This window comes from Ambystoma mexicanum, chromosome 5p, assembly GCF_040938575.1.
Source record: "Ambystoma mexicanum isolate Mex_15411 chromosome 5p, UKY_AmexF1_1, whole genome shotgun sequence".
NCBI lineage: Eukaryota > Metazoa > Chordata > Amphibia > Caudata > Ambystomatidae > Ambystoma > Ambystoma mexicanum.
In genome coordinates this window covers 797,977,591-798,001,287 of record NC_090930.1, presented here as the reverse complement: position 1 = coordinate 798,001,287, position 23,697 = coordinate 797,977,591, and the positions used below count along the sequence as shown (strand labels likewise).

At 43.2% G+C, this 23,697-nt stretch overlaps 1 protein-coding gene across 4 annotated transcripts in view; it reads right to left on the bottom strand.

Annotated features, from left to right (window-relative positions):
- The window catches only part of ITPRID1 (ITPR interacting domain containing 1), an 826,173-nt gene that overhangs the window by 67,439 nt on the left and 735,037 nt on the right, over positions 1-23,697 (bottom strand). For all 4 annotated transcript variants that reach the window (XM_069613212.1, XM_069613214.1, XM_069613215.1 and 1 more), the window contains 2 exons: positions 13,269-13,396; positions 6,896-7,007 (listed from right to left, as the gene is read on the bottom strand). In XM_069613212.1, the coding sequence (XP_069469313.1) occupies positions 6,896-7,007; positions 13,269-13,396 (240 nt within the window). The remainder of the gene's footprint in view (positions 1-6,895; positions 7,008-13,268; positions 13,397-23,697) is intronic.

Genomic DNA, 23,697 nt, shown 5'->3' with positions numbered 1-23,697 from the left:
CATCTCGCAGTGAGATAATTCGATTTGTTAGGTTAAACATGGAAATTGGCAGAAAAAGCAGACAAGACTGTGATAAGGCCAGATAAGTAATACAAGCTTAGATACATGTATCTAGGTTTTTATTGAAGAGGGCACAACGTGTGTCATGCAGACTATTCTGAGAGACCAGCTGTATTATTTTGGCAAACATAAAATAGAGTATATATATTTCTCCAATAGTACAAAGCATTAAGTAACTTGGTAGGACCTCAGCAATCAGATAAGGATTACCTATCGGTGTGTGAGAATGTTCTTGGCAGGAGTTGAGCACTGTCATAGTTGTGTCCAGCCAGGTCTAAAATAAGCATATCAGTTTCATGTGTCAGAGAAAATTGTGGATGCCCGCTAAGCTAATGTGGGCTCGTTGTACACATAAAGATAAGCTATCAAATGATACTGAAGGAATGTTTTTTTCTCTCACTAAAGGGACCTATCAAAAGCATACCATGTACAAGGTGGTCATTTGCATAAACATGTTGCATAATATTTAAAGGCTATAAAGCAAGTTAAAGGCAAAAATGTCTTTGAGTGTGTCCTGTTATTCCAGCAAATAAAGACCATGATGAAAATCCTCCCAGGCGTCTGATTTCTATTGCCTCCGTCTGGCCAATGAATTGTTAATTGATGCCTGGTGCTTGATGGGATGGGAAGAGGACACCATGCTCAACATATTTAGAAGGAAGTACATGGTATGCCTGCTAGATGAGGGGCAGCCAATGATGTTACTAACATGTATAGAGACTATAAACGTATATGTTCCCCTAACCAATCCCTCAGTCTCATAGGTTTTATCATTTGCCACGTAAGATGAAGTCACAGTTGACGTACTTTGATGTAGAAAGCCTTTGTGTAACCAAAATGTAATCGAGAGTGTGTGAGCTACGATTTGTTGTTTGCCAGGGTTCCCCACTTTATTGAATTGATAATAAAGTAGTATGTTGCCATATTCTTTGAGTCTGTCTGATTATTTGGGCCGGAGATAATTTATTATGGTAATCCCTTTCTGTGCATAAGAATGCTCAAATGTGCTACTGCATACTTTGAACAATGATGTTGTTCGATCATTAATTACTGGGACTCAGGAAAGAGGAGAGATACCTGTTGTGAGTAACCCAGAGGTGTCTCACCGACTAGTCCCAGGTGTCTCTCTCTCTTAGGTGGTCAGGGCACGGCTAGCACCTTTGGATCCAAACCCTGGTGGTGGACCATTGAGGGAGGATCTCCTTGGTATGGGGTCCTCGGGGAGTGAGAGTGGGACACCTTGTGGTAAGACACAGTATCCCCCTATATTCCCTTTGACCCATCATAACAGGTAGGATATCTAGGGACTGTAACCCCACCCTTCCCTTCATAAACACTGCTACACAGACAGCATGCTTTGGGATAAAACTGACTACTACCCGAACAATGTACCAGACATGTCCCATTACCATGGTCAGGCAGAGTCAGGAAAATGCCATTATAGACTCGCACCTGATCTCCATTGAACTTCCCCACATGGATAAAAGGCAGAGCACGAGAGCACAATTTGAGTGAGGCAGAGCACAATGAGAAGCAGTTTATTCCAGGCCACAGCTGAAGAGAGAGAAAGAGATGCCCTTCACTTTTCGACAAGTGATCATTATACTCTTGAGGATTTGAAAGCAGCACATGTAAAGCCAGGAAGCGAAGCTAGAGAATTCTTTTCTGTGCGTCCGAGATAACCAGGGCCCTCCTGCATGACTGGTCAAGTCAGGGAGGAACAGCAGCTGCTGTGGTATCGTTCTTGGTTCCCGGATCAAAGCTGAAAGCAGTACTTTTAACACAACTGGTGAGTTGGGACGAACTGTACGAGGCCGATCTGTGTTTAAATGAAGGTTACGAGCAGTGACAATGTATCCTCAGAGAGTGAATGTTGAAGTATTTGATGAAAGACACAAGTAAAATACAGAAATCTGATAAGTGTTTTAAACATATTATGAGAGAAACAAAAGATACAGGTTTGCAGAGTGGGCTTGCGCCGCATGGGTGCTCAATCCAAGGTCTCTGGCGAAAGGTGTCTTACAAAGAAATGAAGCAGCAAAAACTTTGACATTTGAATAGCGACTTTGCAAATGAAAACCTGATACAATTAAATGTTTATGTTTATTGAATTTATATAGCGCTTTAAGACCAAAGCGCTTTACAGATTAACAACTGGGTCAAAAGTGAGAGAAGCATAATTACAACATGAAACAAGTCATTAGAACAATAAGTAGAACAATTTACTAAGGGAGGGGGGAGAGTGTGAGAAGGGGGAGGGTTAGGTGATGGGGATACAATGACTGTTTTGAGGTCAGGGAGGTGGGGGGAAGGTGGAAGGGGGAGGGGAAGGGAAGGGGGAGTGGTCTGGTGTTGTCAATCCCCTAAGTGGTATCAGTGATGGTTTTGAGGACATGGGGGAAGGGGGAAGGGGGTAGGGGAAGGGGGAGTAAGGAAGGGGAGAGAGGTGGGGAAGGGAAGTCAGGGGGGGAGTGAAGAAGAAAGGATTTCAGGGAGGAGCGGAAGGATGGGTAGGTAGGGGTGGAGCGGATGGAGTGCGGAAGGGAGTTCCAGTGTAGGGGGGCCAGGAGTTGGAAGGAGCGGAAGCATGAGGAGGCACATGGGGCAGGGGGAACCGTGAGAAGGTAGAGGTCAGCTGAGTGGAGAGAGCGGGAGGGGAAGTAGAATGAGAGGAGGGAAGAAAGGAAGGGGGGGCATGTCATGGAGAGATTTATAGACAAGGCAGAGGAATTGAAATTTCAGTTGTGAGAGGAAGGGAAGCCAGCCGAGTTGAGAGAGAGAGAGGAAGACAGAGTCCTGAGGGTCGAGAAGACAGAGTACGAATAGAGGAGTGGTAGATGGATTTTAGGGGAGTTAGGTGAGAGACAGGGAGACCAAAGAGGAGAGAGGAGCAGTTGAAGAGGCCGGAAAAAATAAGGGAGGAAATTAGGAGTTTGAAGCATGGATGTGAGGGAGGAGCGGATCTTGCGGATGTTGAAAAGGTGGTGCCGGTAGGCTAGAGAGGTTAGAGAAATGTGATTGGAGAAGGAGAGAGATGAGTCGAGGTGGAGGCCGAGATTGCGGGCATGGGTAGATATGGGGAGGTTGGAAGGTGGAAAGTGGATGAAAGGAGGGGGGACAGGGAGAGGGTGTTAGGAGGGAAGAAAAGCACCTCAGTTTTGTCAGTATTGAGGGAAAGAAAGTGGGATGACATCCAGTTTTTTATTGCCGTGAGGCAGGAAGAAAGTGTGGTGGAGATCAGAAGTGAAGGAAGAGAAGGAAAGAAAGAGTTGGGTGTCATTGGCGTAGAAGTGGTGGGAGATACCGAAAGAAGAGATGACTGGGGCAAGAAGGGAGGTATAGAGAGAGAAAATAAAGGGTCCAATTACGGATCCTTGAGGGATTCCAGAGTTCAGAGGGAGGCTGGAGGCAGTACGGCCACCCCAGGAGAAAGTCAAGAATCAATTGGAAAGGTAAGAGGAGAGCCAGGAGAGAACAAAGACTTTGAAGCCGAAAGAGGACAGAGTGCTAAGAAGTAAGGGGTGGTCTACAGTGTGAAAAGCTGCAGAGAGGTCAAGGAGGATGAGAATTGAAGATAAAGTGGTCATGCAAGGGTCTGAGAAAGATCCTTTGCACAATCAAAAGTCTTTGATATAATTGAACTACTCATGAAAGTGAACCCTACCAAGGTCCGAGCCTGGCTTAGGCAGGCATATTGCGGTTGCAAGTCACAAGTGGGTCTGAACCCAGCTGAGGGAGACCTATTATGCCTTTGAGTTGCCAAAAAAGGGTCCAAGCCCTATGAAGGGAGAACCATTGTGGCATTGTGTAAGAGTCTGAGCCTGAGTGAGGGAGACCAAAGTGAATGATATATCTGAAAATGAATAAGAGTGAACTTTTTAGGAGCGAGAACTTAAATTGTTTTTTGGTAACCCGTAGCATTCTGCGAGCGAGAGACTTGTGGAGTACGAGAGACTTGATTGCAGAAGGTCAAATTTGATTTTGAAATGCATCCTTATGCTCAAAGAAGCTAGAGTGTGTTCCAAGCTCATGTGTGATGCCTTGTCCTGTACTGAAACATGTGGAAGGGGAGCTTATCGCTCATCTGTCCTGACATATTGTTATTTGAACACTCTTTCTTTTGCATACACTTTTTCCCACGTGATTTTTATTATGAAGTAAGGATTGTCAATAGGTGTATTAGTATAGCCCTTTTTATTTCGACAAGACTCCACTAGGACTGTGTTATTTTAACTTTGATGGTTGTAGCTTGCTTCCATCCTTAGATTTAAGGTTAGATAGGTGTTCAACCAACCCAATGAAGTTCAATAAACACCCTTGAACTGTGATCACTTGTGTCTGTCTTCACTGTTTGATACCATGCCTTCCTTACAAGGTCTGTGGAGTGACAAGTCAGATTGATGGGTGAAAGCGTAAATCAACTATTGAAGGTGAACAGGATTGCCTGACAAAAAGGTAACAGACTCATACAGTGAGGGGTGGACACAAGGCAACTGAAACACAGAAAGGATCAAACCCAATGGGGCCTCTCACATTTCATAAATGGTGGTGCAAACTGAGAGACAATCAACATGTAATGTCTCCAGAACCTCAACCACCAACCTACCAAATGCATCTTGAAAGATGGGTGATATTAATTAACTCCAAATTCAGTTTTTGGGCCTTTTTTCAATGTTGTGTTTTTTCTCTTTTTTGAAGCCTCATTTTGCCTTATTGGGGGTTTGCTCCACACTACTTTTGGCCCATGTGACGAATCCAGTGAAGTCGTCACCGATTTCCCAGGGAGAGTGAACAGCTCACCAGACGCAAGATTAGTCAATGGACCGGGAGTGCAGACGCTGGTGATACACGAGGAACGCTGAAGATGCTGTCCACGACCGGTAAGCCCAGAGAAAGTGAACAAGTTACCGGGGAGCCATTAAGTGAATTGCTGTGTACCATGCACTAGGCTAGAAAGCCCAAGAGTGAATATTGCCGAAATTAACATTGTTGAAGGAACAATCCTAAGTAAAGGCACAGTGAAAATTACTGATACAAACATTGTTGAAGGAACAAGCCTAAGTAAAGGAAGAGTGAATATTACTGATATGAACATTGTGAAAGGAACAAGCCTAAGTGAAGGCAGTGCAAGTATTATTAATAGGAACCATGTTGAGAGAAATAACCTAAGTAAAGGCATTGCAAGTATTTCTGACATGAACATTGTTGAGAGAAAGTACCTGAGTAAAGACAGTGAAATCCTTGCAAGTATGAACAGTGTTAAAGGCAAAGCCTAGACAAATGTGATGGAAGTACGAAAGGGTCGCTGACCCTATATTGGAACATTGTTGAAAGCTAGATAAAAGAGAAAGTGAAAAATAAAGCAGATAAATCCTGGCAGGTTAGTGAACCAGGCATCCAGTGAGTTGGGACTTACACCCAAGCAAGAAAGTAACAATACTGTGGCAGGCGAGTAAACTGGGGGTAATACAGATAAAGAATAGAAAGGGATGGTCCATCCCCCTTTTTCAGGAACAAGGAACAATACCCTGGAAGGAGAGTGTACCAGGAAAGAAAGGAGGATTGAGAAAACCCCAGCGTCAAACCCCCAATATATAAAAGTGTGCAAAAGAAAAGGGAGGAATCATACCCCTTTAAGGATTCAAGAGAACTATGTTGTGAACTATGTTGTGATTCAAGAGAACTGTGGGGGTCATTACAAGGTGGGCGGTAAGGGCTACCACCCATCTCGTAATGAGGCCCTGTGTTTTGATTCAAGATATTTGTATACTTTTGAGGAGGCTCAAGGGAAGAGTGTTCCACCTTGAACAACTTGGAACTGTGATAAATATTATCAAAACCACTGGATAAAATCAAGGGGAAGGGAAGCCCCCTTTCCTAGTGGAACTTTATTACTTTTCTTTTTTTGCACCTTTGAACTTTATGTTTGAAACTTCAAGAGTAAGCTATAAGTGAAACCCCCATTTTCACCTTGTATTTAGTTTAGTTTAGATTTTAAGGGTCAGTATAGGATTTTGGACACAGGACTGAAGATGCTCTGCTTGTTTAACATCCTGCCACAGACCTTCCTTAGTTTTGTTGAGGTAGGGAAACCCCCATAGAGTTAGCGATAGCTAGGACTTCCCCAAGCCCTCTTATTGTGTTGATAATAAAGGTTTAAAACAAAAGCCTAAGATGCCACTGTGTCTGAGTCTTACTCTTGACCCCTTACATCCTCCACTACATAATTCAGCCCTTACTGAAAACACCTGTGTTCACAGTGAGGGACACTGATGTAATTCCTAAATCCTGAATTCTTTCACAGGAAAAAAGAGCTTAGCTCATTTTTAGATTATTTCATCAATCTAGAGGGTTATCCTGAAAATAAGAGTATTTTTCTTTCATTGCAGAGATTACTCAATTGATTGAGTATGAATTGAGACTTTCAATCTAATCAATCCATTGCGATGCCCAAAGAGGAGGGAATCCCTTTCAAAAGTTTGTCTGAAAGACCAAAAGAGAAAAGGGTTATGTTTGAGACCAAATTGGGAAAATGTAAAGATCAGAAGAATACAACTAGACCATTTAATCATACCAATAGGTCGCAAAAAATACCCAAACGTTAAGGGTCAGAAACAATGAAGTCCTAAAAACATAGACTCCAGGTGTGGGATTCAGAACTAAGTTGTACATCATGAATCTAGTAAAGGCAGGGAAACCTTTAGGTCACACAGGACCTCACAGATTAATGTCTCTCCCGAATATGCCCATAAAGGTAACATTCAGCAGGGCAAGTTGGGGGAAGGAGGGTTGGAAAAACATATCTCTTTACAGGAATATGAAAATTATTTCTTACCAGTAAAATCCCTTCTCTAGTCTGACGAGATCGATCATCCAGCTGGCATTCTAATTCGGCGACTTCCCGATGAACTGCACGACGCAGCACTTGCAGTCGCCTCATCTCCTCCCTAGGGTAAGTTAAGCATAAAATAATGTTAATGTTACATTTGGTAAATATTACTGAAATCCAGCTCAACTCTAAATGGCGCAACATGAAATGGTATTACAGAGCTTTTCATTTCTTATTTGTTGACTGGAGGAAGATAATAGCATCAAATTGTCAACACATCTGTTGATATTGTACATTAGACAACATACGAATATGAAGCTAGGTGGTTAGAAATTGAATTTCTGTCCTATTGATTTGAATGTTTAAAATGTCCTATATAAATGTTTACCTATTTCCTTGTCAAGATCAGCAATGCAGTTGTCTGTATACAGTATTTATAACACATTGTTTAAATGCCTGAGCTTGTTCCATTTCCATGGGCAATAATCAAAATGTCTCTATATTCTCACCTTTGTTTCTGATTATTCAGCTCTTGATAGCAATTCCCTACCCTTTCCATCTACAACCCTGTCTATAAGAGTGTATATCAAAACAGAAACATTCAACTACTTAGGAAGATTACTTGTCATATAGAATTGTCAAACTAGACACAAAAGCCTCCCAGAAAAGAACTGTCCAGGAACAATTACTTTTAGCTGTCTTCCCCATGTCCCCTTTGTCTTGTCACTTGTTGCACACCTTATTTGTTGGTGTACTCAGAAGAAAAATAAACTAACAATGCTTATCAAGCAACACTTTTGGAATCTTAACCTTTTGCAGTGCCAGCCAGAATTTGAAAACAACTAATCGATTGAATTTAAATAAAGGCAAAGGACAAGGATATACTTTATCCCTCTCTTTATTTAATTCAGTGATATACACATTGGCTGCCTGGATGAGAACATATCAGGTATACGTTGTTGAGTAAAAAATACAAAGTGCTGTTATATCCAGGTGATAAAGTAGTGCTAATTAATATTCTTGAAACTACTTGTGCCCCTCTGAGAGATAAATTGATATAATTTAGCAGCAATTCCTTTTCACCAACTTCTACCCATTACTCATTTTCCTTTCCAACCTTCACATTTCCCCAGCGTGTGCTCTCTCCAACTCTCTTTCTTCTCCAGCAACCTCCAAACTACAGTCTCCTGCTCCAACAAATCACAGTGACTGACTGAAGACTGTGAGTTTTTTAGTGTTCTCCCGCCCCTCTTCGTTGTTTGGGCTCTTGGTGAGCTTTAGCACTTGTCTCTTAATTGGGGCAGTGTTGTCATTGGCTGTTGCTGATGGGTGAATCTGAGCTCTCTAAGGGGGGGGGCTTTACTGTTTGAATTGCATGCTGGATAAGTGCTAGCGAGGTTGTTTAAACCCTCTGAATTTACAGTGGATACTAGCATATGGTGAATGTACAACAATGTACATTCAGAGAGTGAATGCTCCGCTGGGAGAAAATACATTGGTAACTCTGTATCACAAAAGTCTGAAGCTAAATGTTAAACAGTCTGGGTGATTCAGCTGATCTCTAGGGAACTCCACAATGTGGAGATATGGGAGAGAATGAAAGGGGACGATCATCCCAGCTTGAGAGTGATCGGCCAGTAAGGAGGTGAACCAGGAGAGGTCCAAGGGCCCGATGCCCACTCATGCCAGGCCATAAAGGAGATTAGTACAGTCAGTGTTAAGTGCCACATATAGATCAAATATTATCAGGCCAGTGGCAATGCTGCCATCTTAGGTCATGCAAAGGTCATCAAGGGCAGCTATCAACACCAATTCTGTACCACAAGTAGGGTGAAAAATAGCTTGAAAAGGGTCCAGGCCAGATGATGATTCAAGGAAGTCTCTGCACGGATAAGAGGCAGAAATCTCAAGCACGTTAGCAGGGGCTGACATTAGCGAGCTAGTGCTAAAACTATATATCATGAGGGTTCACTTTAGGATTTTCTTAATAGTGGAATAAGAGTTGCAGACGTAAGTGGATTAGTCCCCTCATAGTCGTGAGAAAGGGAAATGGCAGCATTATACATTGATCTGCAAGTACTGAATAAACACGTTGTAGCCATAAGGTTTCTTCTGCAGAAAATATCCAAATTACTAACAGACATTCAAGAGGCAGTTGTCTTCTCGCCAATCGACCTCAAGGCTGCATACCCCCAAGTGTGTCTCCATCAAGAATCGGGGTTCACGGCGTCAAATGGTCTATTTGTGTGCAGAAGAATGACGTTCATGCTGTTGTAGGCCGCCAGTGTATTCAAGAGCATTATGCACAGATTGGTGGGAACGATAAATGGAGTTAAAGTCTACCAAGATGATATATTAGTTTTGGGAAAGGGCAAAGCAGAACATGACTGATGATTGTGGAAGGAGCAGAAGACACTGGAGGAAGCTGGACTGTCGGTCAGTCTAGATAACTGCAAGTTCCATCAGACAGAGGTAACCTGCTTGGTCCATCACATGTCACAGAAAGGTGTGGTACTGAAAATGAATGCAGTCCAGGCAATTACAGCCATGAGAATATCTGAGGACAGTAAAGAAGTGGCGTTGTTCCTGGGAATGGTGGATTGTTGTTAGATGTTTGTGAGAAATATGACTAAAAAGACTCGGGAGCTGTGGAAGCTCAAAAGAAAGTGAATTTCATTGGTCTGGTCCTAAGCGTGTGATACAGAAATCAGCAATGACAGGAAATAAATTGTAGAAGCAACAGTCCTCACACTATTTCATGAAGAGAAAGGGATTATTGTGTACACAGACATCAGTGAGACAGGCCTCGGGGCAGTGATGGCACAGTCTAATGGCATACCAGAGAGTACAATAGCTTTTTTAACCAGAACCCTCAAAGGGGCACATACACATTACTCTATAATTTTCTTTAACAGACTCTGGGGAGTATTACAGCAAGATTGCACCAGTGCAAGTGTAATAAGTACTATTCCAAAAATGTCCCAAGTTAAAAAAAAGTGCATTTCTGCAACAGGGTGAGGTTGTCCGTAGTCATAGTCCTTTTGCCTTGGTGCAAAATACATTGAAAGAATATACTTTTTGCGCAGGAAAAATGTTTGCCCTGCTGATTGCCCTGGCACTGCATTGAAGTTTCTGTAGTACCACCCAAGGGCTCATATTATAGAAACTTTGCATCAGTGCAAAGACAATTGGCACTAGGTCAAATGAATTGCCCTTGTGCAAAAAAACATATGTTTTCAATGCATAAGTGAAGCAGGGCAAAGGACTAGGAGTTGAGTAAACAAGGACTGGTATAAACATGATTTGAAAAATATGTTTTTTGCACTCAGACAATTTTTGCCCTAGTGCTAATTGCACTTACACAGGTCCAAAGATTCTGTAATTACCTCCTCTGTTGGCTCCTCTATCTTAGTAATTGTGGGATCTTTACCAGACACCATACTACAGCCATGCATTGCTTATTTTGAGAGGTTACCCTGCCACCAGACTGATAAGGCAGGCAATGATTATAGCATTGGTTCATGTGAGGTTCAGAAATGAAAATGGTGCCCCTAGATGCAGGGACATTATGTCCAGTGGCAGTCAGGAATTCACCTGTGAGCTTTGACCCTGACATATGTCACTGAAGAACATGTGCTGAACATGTCAGAAGACTGTTGCATATATAGATACATGGATGCACTGTTCCAACTATGACAACATACATAATGTGTTGAATTGACTAAATGGTACCCTACTCATGGCCAACAGATGGCATGCACCTATTTGTGATTTTGCAGCTCAGTGACCACTAATTTATATATTTTAGCAACACAGCATTGGCTTTCGTCACCATTTGGTATGTTTGATTCCAACAAATACTAATCAATCCATCATGATAAGTATTCTGTTCACTTGCTTTGTATGCTGTTTTTAGATTTGGAATTTGCCAGATTTTGGGAAAATAGAATGAGTTCACTGAGTTAATGAATGCTTCTTAGGACCCCCAGAAGACTAACATGTTGAGGTGATTGCCATCCGGTCATCTCAGGTGGAGACATTCTCCAGTATGTGGGGGTCTTGAACTGTCTTCCTTTAACAACTTTAGTGCTTATTTCTAATAAGGGATTTGGCTTTGTACTGTGTTCTTCCTTACTTACTATGGGCCTGCATCACGAGTTGGTGAATCGGGCAGAATACCAGCCAATGCAATAACTGTTACCGCCACTTGGTCCAGCGGTTTTGGTGTAAATCCCCATTTGCTTTGAGTCCATTGGACTCAATGGGGCATTTTCTGTGCAATTGCTGCAGAGGTAATTGGTCCAGAGTAATTGTGCCACGGTAATTGCACTAAAAATGGACAGAAAGTCTGCACATTTAGCCCATCTCAGAGCTGGAGGTGAATCCTCCAACTTTCCGCCCAACTCATTGACCTCTTTCCTCTCCAACCGATCCTCCCAGGTGCAACTTCTCCATGATAACATGGGTATCATCGGTCAGGCCCTGGCCTGGCTGACCTCTTTCCTCTCCGACCGACCCTCCCAGGTCCAACTTGGGCCCTTCCTCTCTGCTATCTTTTTCTTTACCTGTTGTGTCTCCCAGGGGTCTAACCTCTCTCCCTGGCTCTTCAACCAATACCTGGCACTTCTTGCCCACCAAACTGCCGCTTTATTCGCCAACTTTCAGTGCTACGCGGATGACACTCAGCTAATTTTCAGGCTACCCTCCGCCACCTCTTCACCGTCTCTCATCACCGAATATCTTTCTGCTATCCAGGAGTGGTGTGCCGCCAATGACCTCTGCTTTAAAGCCAGTAAGACTGAGATTCTCCTCATCGGCACACCCACTCCCTCCTTTCCTGTCTCTATCTGGCCAGCCTCTCTTGGCCCTCTTCCTGCTTCCACCTACAAGGCAAAAAACCTCGGGGTCATCTTCGACTCCACACTCTCCTTCTCTCCTCACATCTCTGACGTCTCTAAGAAGTCACACTTCCAGCTGCACCTCCTCAGAGGTATTCTTCTTTTCCTCTCCTTCCCCCAGAAGCTCACTGTCTCCAGAGCTCTGGTTCTCTCTAGGCTGGACTACTGCAACAGCCTCTTCTAAATCTGCCTGCATCTACTCTCCGCCCTCTGCAACTAATCCAGAACAGGACTGCGAGACTTGTCCTTGGCCTCAAGCCCAGGGATTGTATCTCTCCAGGACTGAAATCTCTGCACTGGCTCCCAGTGGCTGCAAGGATTAAGTTCAAAACCCTCTGCATTGTCCACAAGGCCTTCTGGGGCCTGGGGCCTCAATACCTTCAACTCTCTCTTCCTAAATATCTTCCTTCTTGAGCCCTGCGTTCCTCCGCCTCCAACTCCCTCAGGGTCAGTCGCTTCTTCAAGCAACGAGTTGGTGGTAGATCTCTTTCCTCGGTTGGGGCCTCCCTCTGGAACAGCCTCCCTGCCCCCCACCCCCGGAACTTGAGGAGAACCATCTCTGGTTCAGGAAGCACCTCAAAACCTTCCTCTTTGCTTCTGCTTTTCTCCTCCTCTCCCCTGCTGACCTCCTGGCTGAAACTGTACTGGCTACCTGGCCACCCTCTGATCTCGGGCCCTCGTCCCTTCCCCGCCAGTCACACACACCTGCACTGCCTGGTTGACAACCCCCACACTTGGAACTGTTCCTGTATCCCTACAGTCCCACCACCAGCACTTGACACCTGATTCCTGCACTTACCTTGCACTTGCCACCTGCAGGCAGTTACTTAATTTGGGATTACTTTTCCCTCGTACTGCACTGTTCCATCCCCCTCCCCCTGCACTTTCCCTTCCCCCATCCCATGCACTTGCGCGATCTGAATGACACCTGGCCTAGTAGCATCGTTGTCTGTCCTCACTTTGTTCCCCCTTCCCTGCCCCGTCGCGCCTTGAAACACTTGTGAATAGGCGCATTATAAATGCCATATCATATCATATCAGATCATATTGTTGGGGAGCGCAGTAATGCGGTGGTAACGCTATTCCCGCCGCATTTTTACTGCACCACTCAACATGTATTTTCACTGTATTGTGGATGATGCATTGATTTGTTTAGTACTATCTTGGGGCTTATGTGGGTAATCTGGAACCAACAGTAAAATGAAAGCTAATAATTGTCGTTTTTTGGTATTTTACTTCGACATACATTACACATCAAAGGTGCATGTTATAGTTGTATACATTCAGCATGTCTTGCAAATATTTAGTTCCGCGTCTGTAATTTCTCAAAAACAACTGACTCGACTGTTTGGCCAACCTCTGCCGCAGGCATCAGAAAACATGGTACAGTTGAGAATGAATTACAAAATTCAAAGACAAAGGAACACATCTTCTACAGTAACATAACATTTAACAAAAATGAGGGATTAAAAAATGATTACCTTCCTTCATTTGTGAATTCACTGGGTAGCAGCGTCTGTTGCTCAAAGAGAAGTTGCTCCGTTTCCACTAGCTGATCCCGGAATGTCTGGCAGGATTTTTTCATAGTTTCTATGTCACGCACTGTACACTGTATAATACAACAGGCATGACTAGTCAGGATTTCATAGACTCTCCAGGAGTACAAACACCTGAGATTTAGACTTAACACAGATTTTAAAATGTTACTTATTAAATCCAACTTGCTGTAAAGAAGCCAAATAACATCAAGTTCACTATTGTGCACAGAGGATGCCAGTGGCCGAATAGAAACACTGGGTAACTAAACACACTCACTAGTACTGACACAAGCTTTTTGTGGATCATTGGTCTCCTAGAGATGATGGTTCAGTGTTAAAATATCAATGCATAAACACTGGTGACTATTTACAGAAATGATTTCACATTTGTAATCCAGAGTAGTCAAGACCATGCTTGAAAAACCCATGAAGCCTTGTTTTTATTTATTTTATTGGAGTGCTCGGTTTTACATTTTTTTTATTTTTATAGAAAATACAAAATTAGCTTTTTTCTCTGTGAGCCTTCCTGGTAGGGCAGATGACAAGTGCAATTTAGTTTCCTTGATGTGTTTTCCCAACTTGCAACAGTCTGGACTGTGGCTCGGGACTAGCCTCTGTGTTCCTTTCTTTCACAATCTCTGGGCGCAGATCACAACGTGTCTTTGATTTGATAGCAATTGTACCGTGGCCTTAGCACAGCTTGAGCCCATCAGACTTGTCTCCCATCTCTTTGCAACCCCTCATGATAGTTTCTCTGTGTGTTTGGTCGATGGTGGTTGCTAGCATGTTCCTCTCTGTATCCACTCACTACTTCTTTCTGTACTCTCTCACTCAAACTTTACCTGACTGTTGTCCTCTTCCTTCCTCTATCCATTTTTCTTCCAAATCTGGCACTTCTTCTTTCTCTTAATTTGTCCCTCCTCAAATGGCATTATCTACCTTGATACCTTCTTACCTCCTCCTCATTCCTTTTTCTCTCCTCTTAAACTGTCCACTCCTTCATGTTCTCTCATGCGCTTGTCTTCCTGCTTTGCTGCACGTGGTGTTAAACGGTCATTATATAGAGCCTCCTTAAATATTTATATTGGCCTAAGCCTAGTCACGCTATACGGAAAACCATGTTGCAAAGTTCCGATTTTGGGTCAACTTCGCCGCTATTTTAAGATTCATCCGCCATTTTGATTTCTACTCGTGTGTTCTTCATTCTAAAATGGAGGACTATGTTTTCAACTTGCAACCAAGCCTCCCGACCTTTGCGTTCTGTTAATGTTTAGGCTGTCCGAGAGCCGACTGTTTAGACTAGGCAATGAGACCTTTTACTTCATATAAACTGTTGTTTAAGTGTTGTCTTCGCTCACAAGACTCATCCTTGTTTACACATTGGGACAATGAAGAACAAACCTCGAGCGTATACATAGGCCGAATAGAATTGTAAAGAGACGTTGCACAAGGCTTATCCGCGGGATCCGAGAACATACATCACCATTGTGCCACCATGGAAATGCAAACATATGTAATCCTTTGCATAATATTGTATAATCTGTATGTGAACTAGGCACAAACTCTAGACCACGAATTGTTAACGTGAATAGAGGCTGGACAATATTACACAAAATTGTATAAAAGCATGAATGTTTAGACGTCCAGCACTCTCTCACCTCTCTCTGCTGGGCTGCTACACATTGCGAGGTGTTGGGGGCCAGATAGCTATCTGTCTTGCTTTGCAAACTGTACAGTAATAAAAGATCTGTGAATCCTTTTAGCCCGTGATTGGTGTATTTCCTTTGTGGTACTCAGCCTCAATATTTCCTTGTTCTTTCAGATAGCGCCCAAATAGGACCCCTCAAGATTGATGCCACCTCGTTGAAGAGTTGACACGGCTATCGGACCGGGATTCGACGGTGAGAAAGGGGGCCCCTTCTTGGATGAGACGCGACACCTCAACAGTACTGTATGCCGGATCCATGGACGGTGAGCTCGCGGTCCGAGACGGCATCTTGATGAGGGTCCATATATCGAGGCGGGCAGTTTTTGCCAAAATCACCAACCAAAGTATCCTGATATTTGGTTGTAGTATTGTTCTCGTGTGCGCAGTCGGTGCCAGGTAACACCGGTAATCTGATATGCCTGGGAAATTGTCTGCCTGTTTCAGGGTGTTATTCCGCAGAGACAGACAATCTTTGGAATTTGGCCGTTCGGCACCACACGAGGGGTCGCCGGCATGTACTATGTACTGTAAGTACGGCATTGGTAGTATAGTATTCAATGATATTTGGCACAGACAAACTAGACATGCTTCTGAACTTCAGTGGCCAATCAATGGTAGCTTTGAGATGAGTATTAAGAATCTATATTGTAATAAAAAGAAAGCTAGACCTGCAGCATTTGATGTAATAAAAAATTGGAAAAAGGAAGCTATGCAGCAACTTAAGAGTAAAGAGAAGCATGCACGTCGGCATATGTCAAACTCTGAAAAGGCATTATTGTATGATCAACAAAAACAGTCAGAGTCTGTTAGAAACATGGATAGGGCTTTTCAACTTGGTACACAGAAAATATATCAGTCTAAAGATGTTCATGCATCAGATGAACTAATTGATAAACTCTTAAATGAACATAGGCCTGGTGCCACTGCACCACCTCCTTATGTACCTATTCCTGCTATCCTACCTCTTCCTGCCGTCGTTGATCCTCCCGTAGCTATTCCTGTTTTTCCTGTTGCTCCTCCACCGCCAGTTATTGCTCCACTTCATGTTGTTGTTCCTCCGTCTATACATACACCTTTACCGACTGTTACGGTTCCAATAGATCCGTCTTTGGTGCCAGTAATAGTGTTTCCACTACCTATTGTATGGGATCTGTCTACTCTTTCTTTCCCAAGCGGTTCTGCTCCACTTGCAGCTGATAAATGAGCAAGTGTTGAATCAAAAGTTGTAACTCGGAATACAGTTTCCAAAGAGAGAAAGAGAGACTTGAATGCATGGGGTAGACAATCTATAGAGAAAGGTGAATGATCTGCTGTCTTAGCTACACTCTCTAATCTAGAAAGTATTCCCAGTCAGAATGTATTTATTGAAGGGATGGGGATACATTTGGCTGTGGAATAGACTGACGGACACAGACGTCCTACAAGGTTTGAGGGATTTGAATGTTTTAGCTTATTCAAGAGATACTGCAGAGAAAGTACATGAACATGTAGAGAGGGGTTTTGAGTTCAGAAGGGAGTTAGAAAGGTTGCAGAATGATGAAATAGATGGTGATAGTTTGGATGCTTTTAACGTACAGAAACTGTTCCTTCCTCTTTGTAAGTTGGTGAGTGAAGAAACGCGAATTTGCACGAGAGATGTACTTAAATGGATTTCAGATATGTCGATATCTCCCGTAGAAGTATATGATATGTATAGTCAGTATACTCCAGAAATGCAGAGGGAAGTGATACAGGTAATAGTAGAATACCTGCAGGATGAATGTATAAAGAAAAAGATGTGATGTCCCGCAGAATTATTGAATATCTATAAGAGAGCTTTTGCATCTGACACTACTTCCACCACTTTAGTGCTCGATTTGGCTCTGTTGCTTAGTAAGCATTCGGAGTTGCCTACTTCTCAGTTGCCTATGAGAGAAGTTCCGCAACATTTGTTCCCAAAGTTGAAATTCCGGCTAATGCTTCAACGGGTGCGGCAGCCTATGATGTTGAAGCTCATTACGTATCACAGTTTGTTCACGTCCCGTTCTCAAGACAGGAAGTGAATACTATTAGACAGTCGATTCCAGACATTAGGAAAAATCCAACAGGGTTTACAAAGAAATAGAATCTGTCTTGCATTCGTCAGTTTTTACTCTGGGTGATATAGACTTGTTTCCTGTGATCCTACCTGCTGATTTATGGAAACAGATTAGGACTGTAGATGATGCAGCGGGGTTAGGTGACACATGGGTTAATTTGGTTAGGCTAGATGAAGAAAGGGTAGCTGGTGAAAGACCACCACATGTGATACTGACTTTGCCAGGAAGAATAGTAGCGAAATGAAAGACTTTAATTCCTGAGAGAAGGATTGTTTGGGACAAACTCACTGCTTGTACCCAAGGAAAATCTGAAGGTGCTACCGAATTCTTTAATCGGTTCGAACAAGTTTTCTCAGATTTTAGCGGACAGGATTTAAGCACTGAGTCAGGAAAAAGATTATTTGTGGATACATATGTGCATGGATTGTTGCCTGATATCCAGTCACAAATTATGACTTCCGAGAGTGCTTGGCAAGCTAAATCACAGTCCGAAGTATTACATATGGCTCAGTACTATGAGAATAGAGTCAACAATGAGAAAGACAGGATTGAAAAGAAAAAGGGAGATCTGAAAACTAAGGTATTAGTGCAACAGATAGCTGGAGGGCCTAGAGAGGGTAGTATACAGCTTATTGCAGACAAGAGGGTCATTGGCGAGCACAATGCCCGATCCTCCAGCAAAGGTCGAATAACACATATGGTGTCATGTGTAGACGATACAGAGGCCGCCCTGGGGTTGGAGGGTCCTGGAAGAAGCCAGTTCGCTCAAAATTCTCAGTCTTTTTTGCAAGATAATCAGCAAACTAGTGTAGATAGCAGAAATATCTTTGATAATCTTTCCACTGCCTATCTTTCTGAAGATCTTGTCTTTGACGATATATTGTTTCGTTAGGACAGCCCGAAGCAGGGTCTCGAACTGACGCCTATTCCCGTTAATCAGAAAGGTCCCTACGTTCAGATGATGGTGGGGGATAGGAAGCATCTATTTTTGATAGATACAGGAGCATACAGGAGCACAGAAGTGTTCCATTGATCATTCACGGGTTCCAGACATTCCACTGTCAGGGCAGAAAAATGTTTCTGCAGGGTTTTCTGGTACGCCAGTGGTTAGTCCGGTTTCTTTGCCGGTACTGATTTCACTGGGTCCATTTATGGATCACTGTCCATTTCTTTTGACAACGAACTGTGGAGAGAATTTGTTGGGGTTGAATCTGTTGAAGGAATTAAATGCAGTAATTCATTGTTCTTCAGATGGAGTACGTTTGACGATTTCACCACAGCAATTTTCTGCCTCACAGTTTCTGAATAGACCTTTGCCACCAGAATTTAGTAAAGTTCTGGTGTGTTTAAGGGCGACTGATGACAATGATGTTGGTATTTTGCAAATTGAGCCTGTTAAAATCATTTTGAAACCAGGAGTTAAGTTGCCACGAATTCCACAATATAAGATTTCAGTTCTTGGTGAGCAAGCTTTGAAGTGTATAGTTTCCGACTTTGTACATCGTGGAGTAATTGAAGAAATTGCTGGAAGTTTACACAATAGCCCAATTTTACCGGTGTACAAGAAAGGGGATAGTGCGATTCCTTTCCGTTTTATTATTGATTTACGCGCTATCAATAAGATTGTTGCTCCACAATTTCCAATTGTGTCTGATGTAACGACGATACTAACAATGATTCCAGCTCCTGCTACTCATTTCAGTGTTGTGGATCTTAAGAATGCCTTCTTTAGCATTCCTATGCACGTGGATAGTAGATTTTTGTTCCCGTTCACCATAGGGGGACGCTCCTTTACATTCACCCGTGCGCACAAGGGTACACGGAGAGTCTGAGCATTAATAGTAGGGCTTTGAAAGAGCAGCTCGATACACTTGAGCTGCCTTCTACTTGTACATTGCTGCAATATGTCGACGACCTTCTTTTAGCTGCAGACTCAGAAAGTGCTTGCAAGGAAGGCACTGTGTTATTGCTTATTCATATAGCAAAGCATGGACATAAAGCCTCATTGAAAAAGTTTCAGTATTGTCGACAGGAGGTCGCCGATTTAGGCGATCTCCTGTCAAAGGAGGGAAGAAGATTGACACCTGAATGGATTAAGAGTATTTCTAGCATGTCTGTCCAAAATACACAGAAGGAAATCAGAGCCTTCATAGGAATGGCTTCTTACTGTAGACAGTGGATACCGAACTTTTCGCTAGTGATCAAACCAATGTTGGCATTGACAAAAAAGGCCATTTCTTTGCCATTACTGTGGAACTTGGAACACCAGAGAGCTTTTGATCTGCTCAAGACTGCACTGTGTTCAGCACCAGTTTTGGGCACACCAAATTATGATAAGGCCTTCGAGTTGTATGTGCATGAACGTGATGGATGTGCTTTGGCTGTGTTAACGCAGGAACATGGGGGAAGAATAGACAGTGCAGTTACTTTTCCTCCACCCTTGATCCTGTTGCATGCGCTTTGCCAAGATGTTTGAGCGCTGTCACTGCTGTGTCTGTAAAGCAGAGCGAGGGTGTGGTCTAAGCCATACTCTAACCTTGTTGGTCCCTCACTCTGTAGACGTTCTATTAAATAGAATGCAACCACAACACTTTACTTCCACACGATTAACAAGATATGAACTGATCTTGTTTGCACCGCATATTCAAATTAAAAGGTGTTGCGTATTAAATCTGGCTGAACTGTTACCTCTTCCGTAAGATATTGCTTGCAGTGACGAAACGTCACACGACTGCCTTTATACTACAGAACAAGAAACTAAAGGCAGAATTAATTTGAAAGATACACCTTTGAATGATCCACAAGTGGAGCTGTTTTGCGATGGCTCCGGCTACAAACTTGCGGATGGTACATCCACTGCTTCTTATGGCATCACTACATTAAGCACGATTGTGGAAACCAAGAGAATTTCGCATAACTCCACGCAGGCCGCAGAGATTATTGCACTGACTCGAGCTTGTGAACTTTCCGAAGGGCTTAGAGTTAATATATTTACTGACAGTCAGTATGCCTTTGGGGTGGTTCACAACTTCGGTAGACTATGGGCAGAACGAGGTTTTTTGACCTCACACGGAACAAAAATCTAACATGGCACCTTGATAGTCCAGCTACTCTCAACGCTTGTGCTTCCCACTCAACTAGCAATTATGAAGTGCGCGGCACATCAGAAAGTAGTAGATGATGTAGGAAAAGGAAACACTTTTGCTGACAGGATAGCCAAACAGACTGCTACTGGTCTATACTCAGATATGTATGCTACAAAGGAAGCCACAAACACTTGTATTATAGATGAAGGGATTGACTCGATAAAGAATATTCAAGCAGATGCCACTCTAGAAGAACTTAAACAATGGGCTGAGGGTTTCGCAAGGTTGGATGAAGAAGGGTGTTGGGTAGATAAATCAAAAGGAAGATGGATGTTACCCAATGCATGTGTCACCGCCATGATCACATTGGCCCATGGTCCCACTCATATATGTGCTAGCAAGATCTGAAAAATGTTAGAATCTGTTTGGGAAAATGTTAACATCTCAAAAACTGCTGAGCGTTTTGTCCAGAATTGTATGATTTGCTTACAGCATAATGCGGGGAAGGGTACGATGACCCCTAGGGGTAGTTTTGGTCCACCCTCTGTGCCTTTTGAAGTGATTCATTTCGACTTCATCGAGATGGAGTGCTGTAATAATTACAAGTATGTTTTGGTAGTCATTTGTGCCTTTAGCAAATGGGGTGAAGCCTTCCCTGTGAAAGATGCCACAGCAATGACAACGGCAAAAACCATGCTTAAGGAATATTTTCCTAGGCTTGGTTTGCCAAGGGTCATCTGGTCGGATAATGGTCCACATTTTATTGCTGCTGTTATTCTGCAAGTGTGCATGGGATTACAGATCGATAAATGGTTCCATTCGGCTAGACACGCTGAAAGTGCTGGACTCGTAGAATACCACAATGGTATTTTGAAGAATAAAATTGCTAAGGTCTGTGCCAGTAGTAACTTGAAATGGCCGGACGCCTTACCTATAGCACTTCTGTCCATGCGGACAACCCCACAGACTAGAACTGGGCTCTCCCCATATGAAATTGTCATGGGGAGGCCAGCAAACATTTGGAACCTGCCCAAGCCCAAACATTTGAAGGATGTATAGCATTTGCTTCTCTCTGAATACTTTGACCAGTTAACTCAAAACTTGTATTTGATTTATCAACAGGTCCGAGAAGCCCTCCCAGTTAAATACGAGGGGCCAGGTCACAGAATTCGACCCAGTGACTGGGTGCTGACAAAGTCATTTGAGAGAGCATCCAGCCTCGCACTGCATTGGAGAGGGCCATTTCAGGTCCTGCCGTACGAGTGGCTGGGAAACGACACTGGATACACGCTACGCATGTCAAGAGGATACCTTTCCCTTTGCCACACGACGGAGAAGAAAAGAAGAAAACTACTTGCTCTGTTTCTGACGATCATTCGGTCTTGAACAACATCGAGGTATTTCGGAGACATTTCCTGAGCACGCGGGGCCTGGGGAGACTGCTGCTTTGTCTCTGAACTCTTCTCAGGATCTTTCTGCACTCTTGCATGATTCTGTCACTATTTCACCACTTCCATCAGATCACGCAGTACCTGGAGTCTTGAGGTACGAGCTGCGTCCACGGCACTAGACTTACTGCACAGCATGGCTGTGCCCGCAGGAAACGACTGTTGAGCTTGTCCTTTGCCACTTTTGTGCTGAAACATAAGCAAGTGGCTGGGGACTGGGAAAAGCTATCTTCAATCAAGATCACGTGGTCAGGAGATCACCTGTAAACGGACTACAGTGTTTTTCGCAGAAACTTTTCTGGAAAGAGCTTTGAGGAACAATGCCTGTTGATATCTCTACTCGTACGGAGTAACCGATCGATTGTGTGGCTAATAAAGACATTGGACAGACAAATACATGGTCCTTGAGGACATATTGTTTTCTTGTAATTATGTTAACTGGTCTAACAGTAGTAATTGCTCTTGGGTTTTGGTACATTGAAGGAGTGCGTCCACTTGAAATATTTTTGCCTACTGAGAGTGTTCCCACTATGTCTACACCTTTTGTGCACCTGCACACTCTATCTCCTAGGGACTCCCAACACAGACCTGAATAGAACTAACTGCTGTATCTGTTTGCATTTGCAACAGAACGGGGAAAAAGGGTTGGGCTGGTTTATTCATCCTTTGCCTCTAACTACTGCATGTTATGCCTCTCTAAGGGCACTATTCTTTGGTCATTGGAATGATAGCATCTCAGGGAACTTTGATGGGACTAATTTAAATGAGTTTGAAAGGAGAGTCCTGACACCTCTGGGATGCTCCCTTTTTGCAAATAGGAGCAAGCTTAACATTGCTTCTATTAGGCCTTCCGATAAACTATCTAGACCTTTTCAATCGTTAATCTCTTTCAACATCGCTCCTGTAGGCAACCTGGATGCCACGCCACCTTCCTATACTATCAATCATAGCCCCAACTCTGTTTCCTTCTGCATACAAAGTAATGGTTTTCAGTCAATGGGTACTTTTGAGGGTTGTACCAATGTTGCGAATTTGACCAGTGAGGACAGATCTTTGTCTGTAGGTGATCCTGTTTATTTCATTTGCGGTAATGACGCTTATCCGTGGCTACCTCGGGATTGGCAGGGTACTTGTTATTTGGGTATCTTGCTACCAGGGATATATGTAGCTAGTACCACTGAGGTCTCTAGGGCTCGTCCAAGGCGGGACGAGAACGGTGATACTCCTTCACAAGTCATGGGTGATGTAGCAAAATCCTTTGTCCCATTTTGGGGACAGATCATGAATTCTGAGGATGTTAGGAGACTGGCAAGAGTATTGGAGAGAACCATCAACCGGACCACTGACATACTCTAGAACATGACTCTAGAACAGAAAGCAATTAGACTAGTGGCTCTACAGAACCAGATGGTGTTAGACCTCATCCTGGCTGAGGGTGGTGGAGTATGTAAATTAGTGGGATCCACTTGTGTTTTTGTACCTGACTCCTTTCTGACCATATTCAAGGCAATACAAAATCTGCACGTCCTAAACTCAGAGTTGCATGTTCCTGAGGGAAACTGGGATCTTAGTACTTGGTTCTGGGACTTCTTACGGTCTTGGGGATGGAAACTTCTCTCAGTCTTAATGGTAATCCTTGGTATTCTGTTCTTCTGTTGTTCTTGCATACAATGTCTTCCTGCCATATGTTCGATGTTAGGAGGATGTTGTGCGCAAACTGTAGGAACATTAGGACCAAAAATACACTCACCTGAGAAGATGACTAATGTTTTTGTGATGAAGGATATTACTATCAAAGATCTAACGGCAATTGATATATCTGATGAATGTGATTCAGGATGTACGGACATTGAAACGTGGAGTTACGAGTAAAGCGGCTATTTTTAGTAAAGCTCTTGGCTTGGGCCAAAAGGAGGGTTTGTTAAACAGTAATTATATAGTGCCTCCTTAAATATTTATATTGGCCTAAGCCTAGTTGCGCTATACGGAAAACCGCGTTGCAAAGTTCTGATTTTGGGTTAACTTCGCCACCATTTTAAGATTCATCCACCA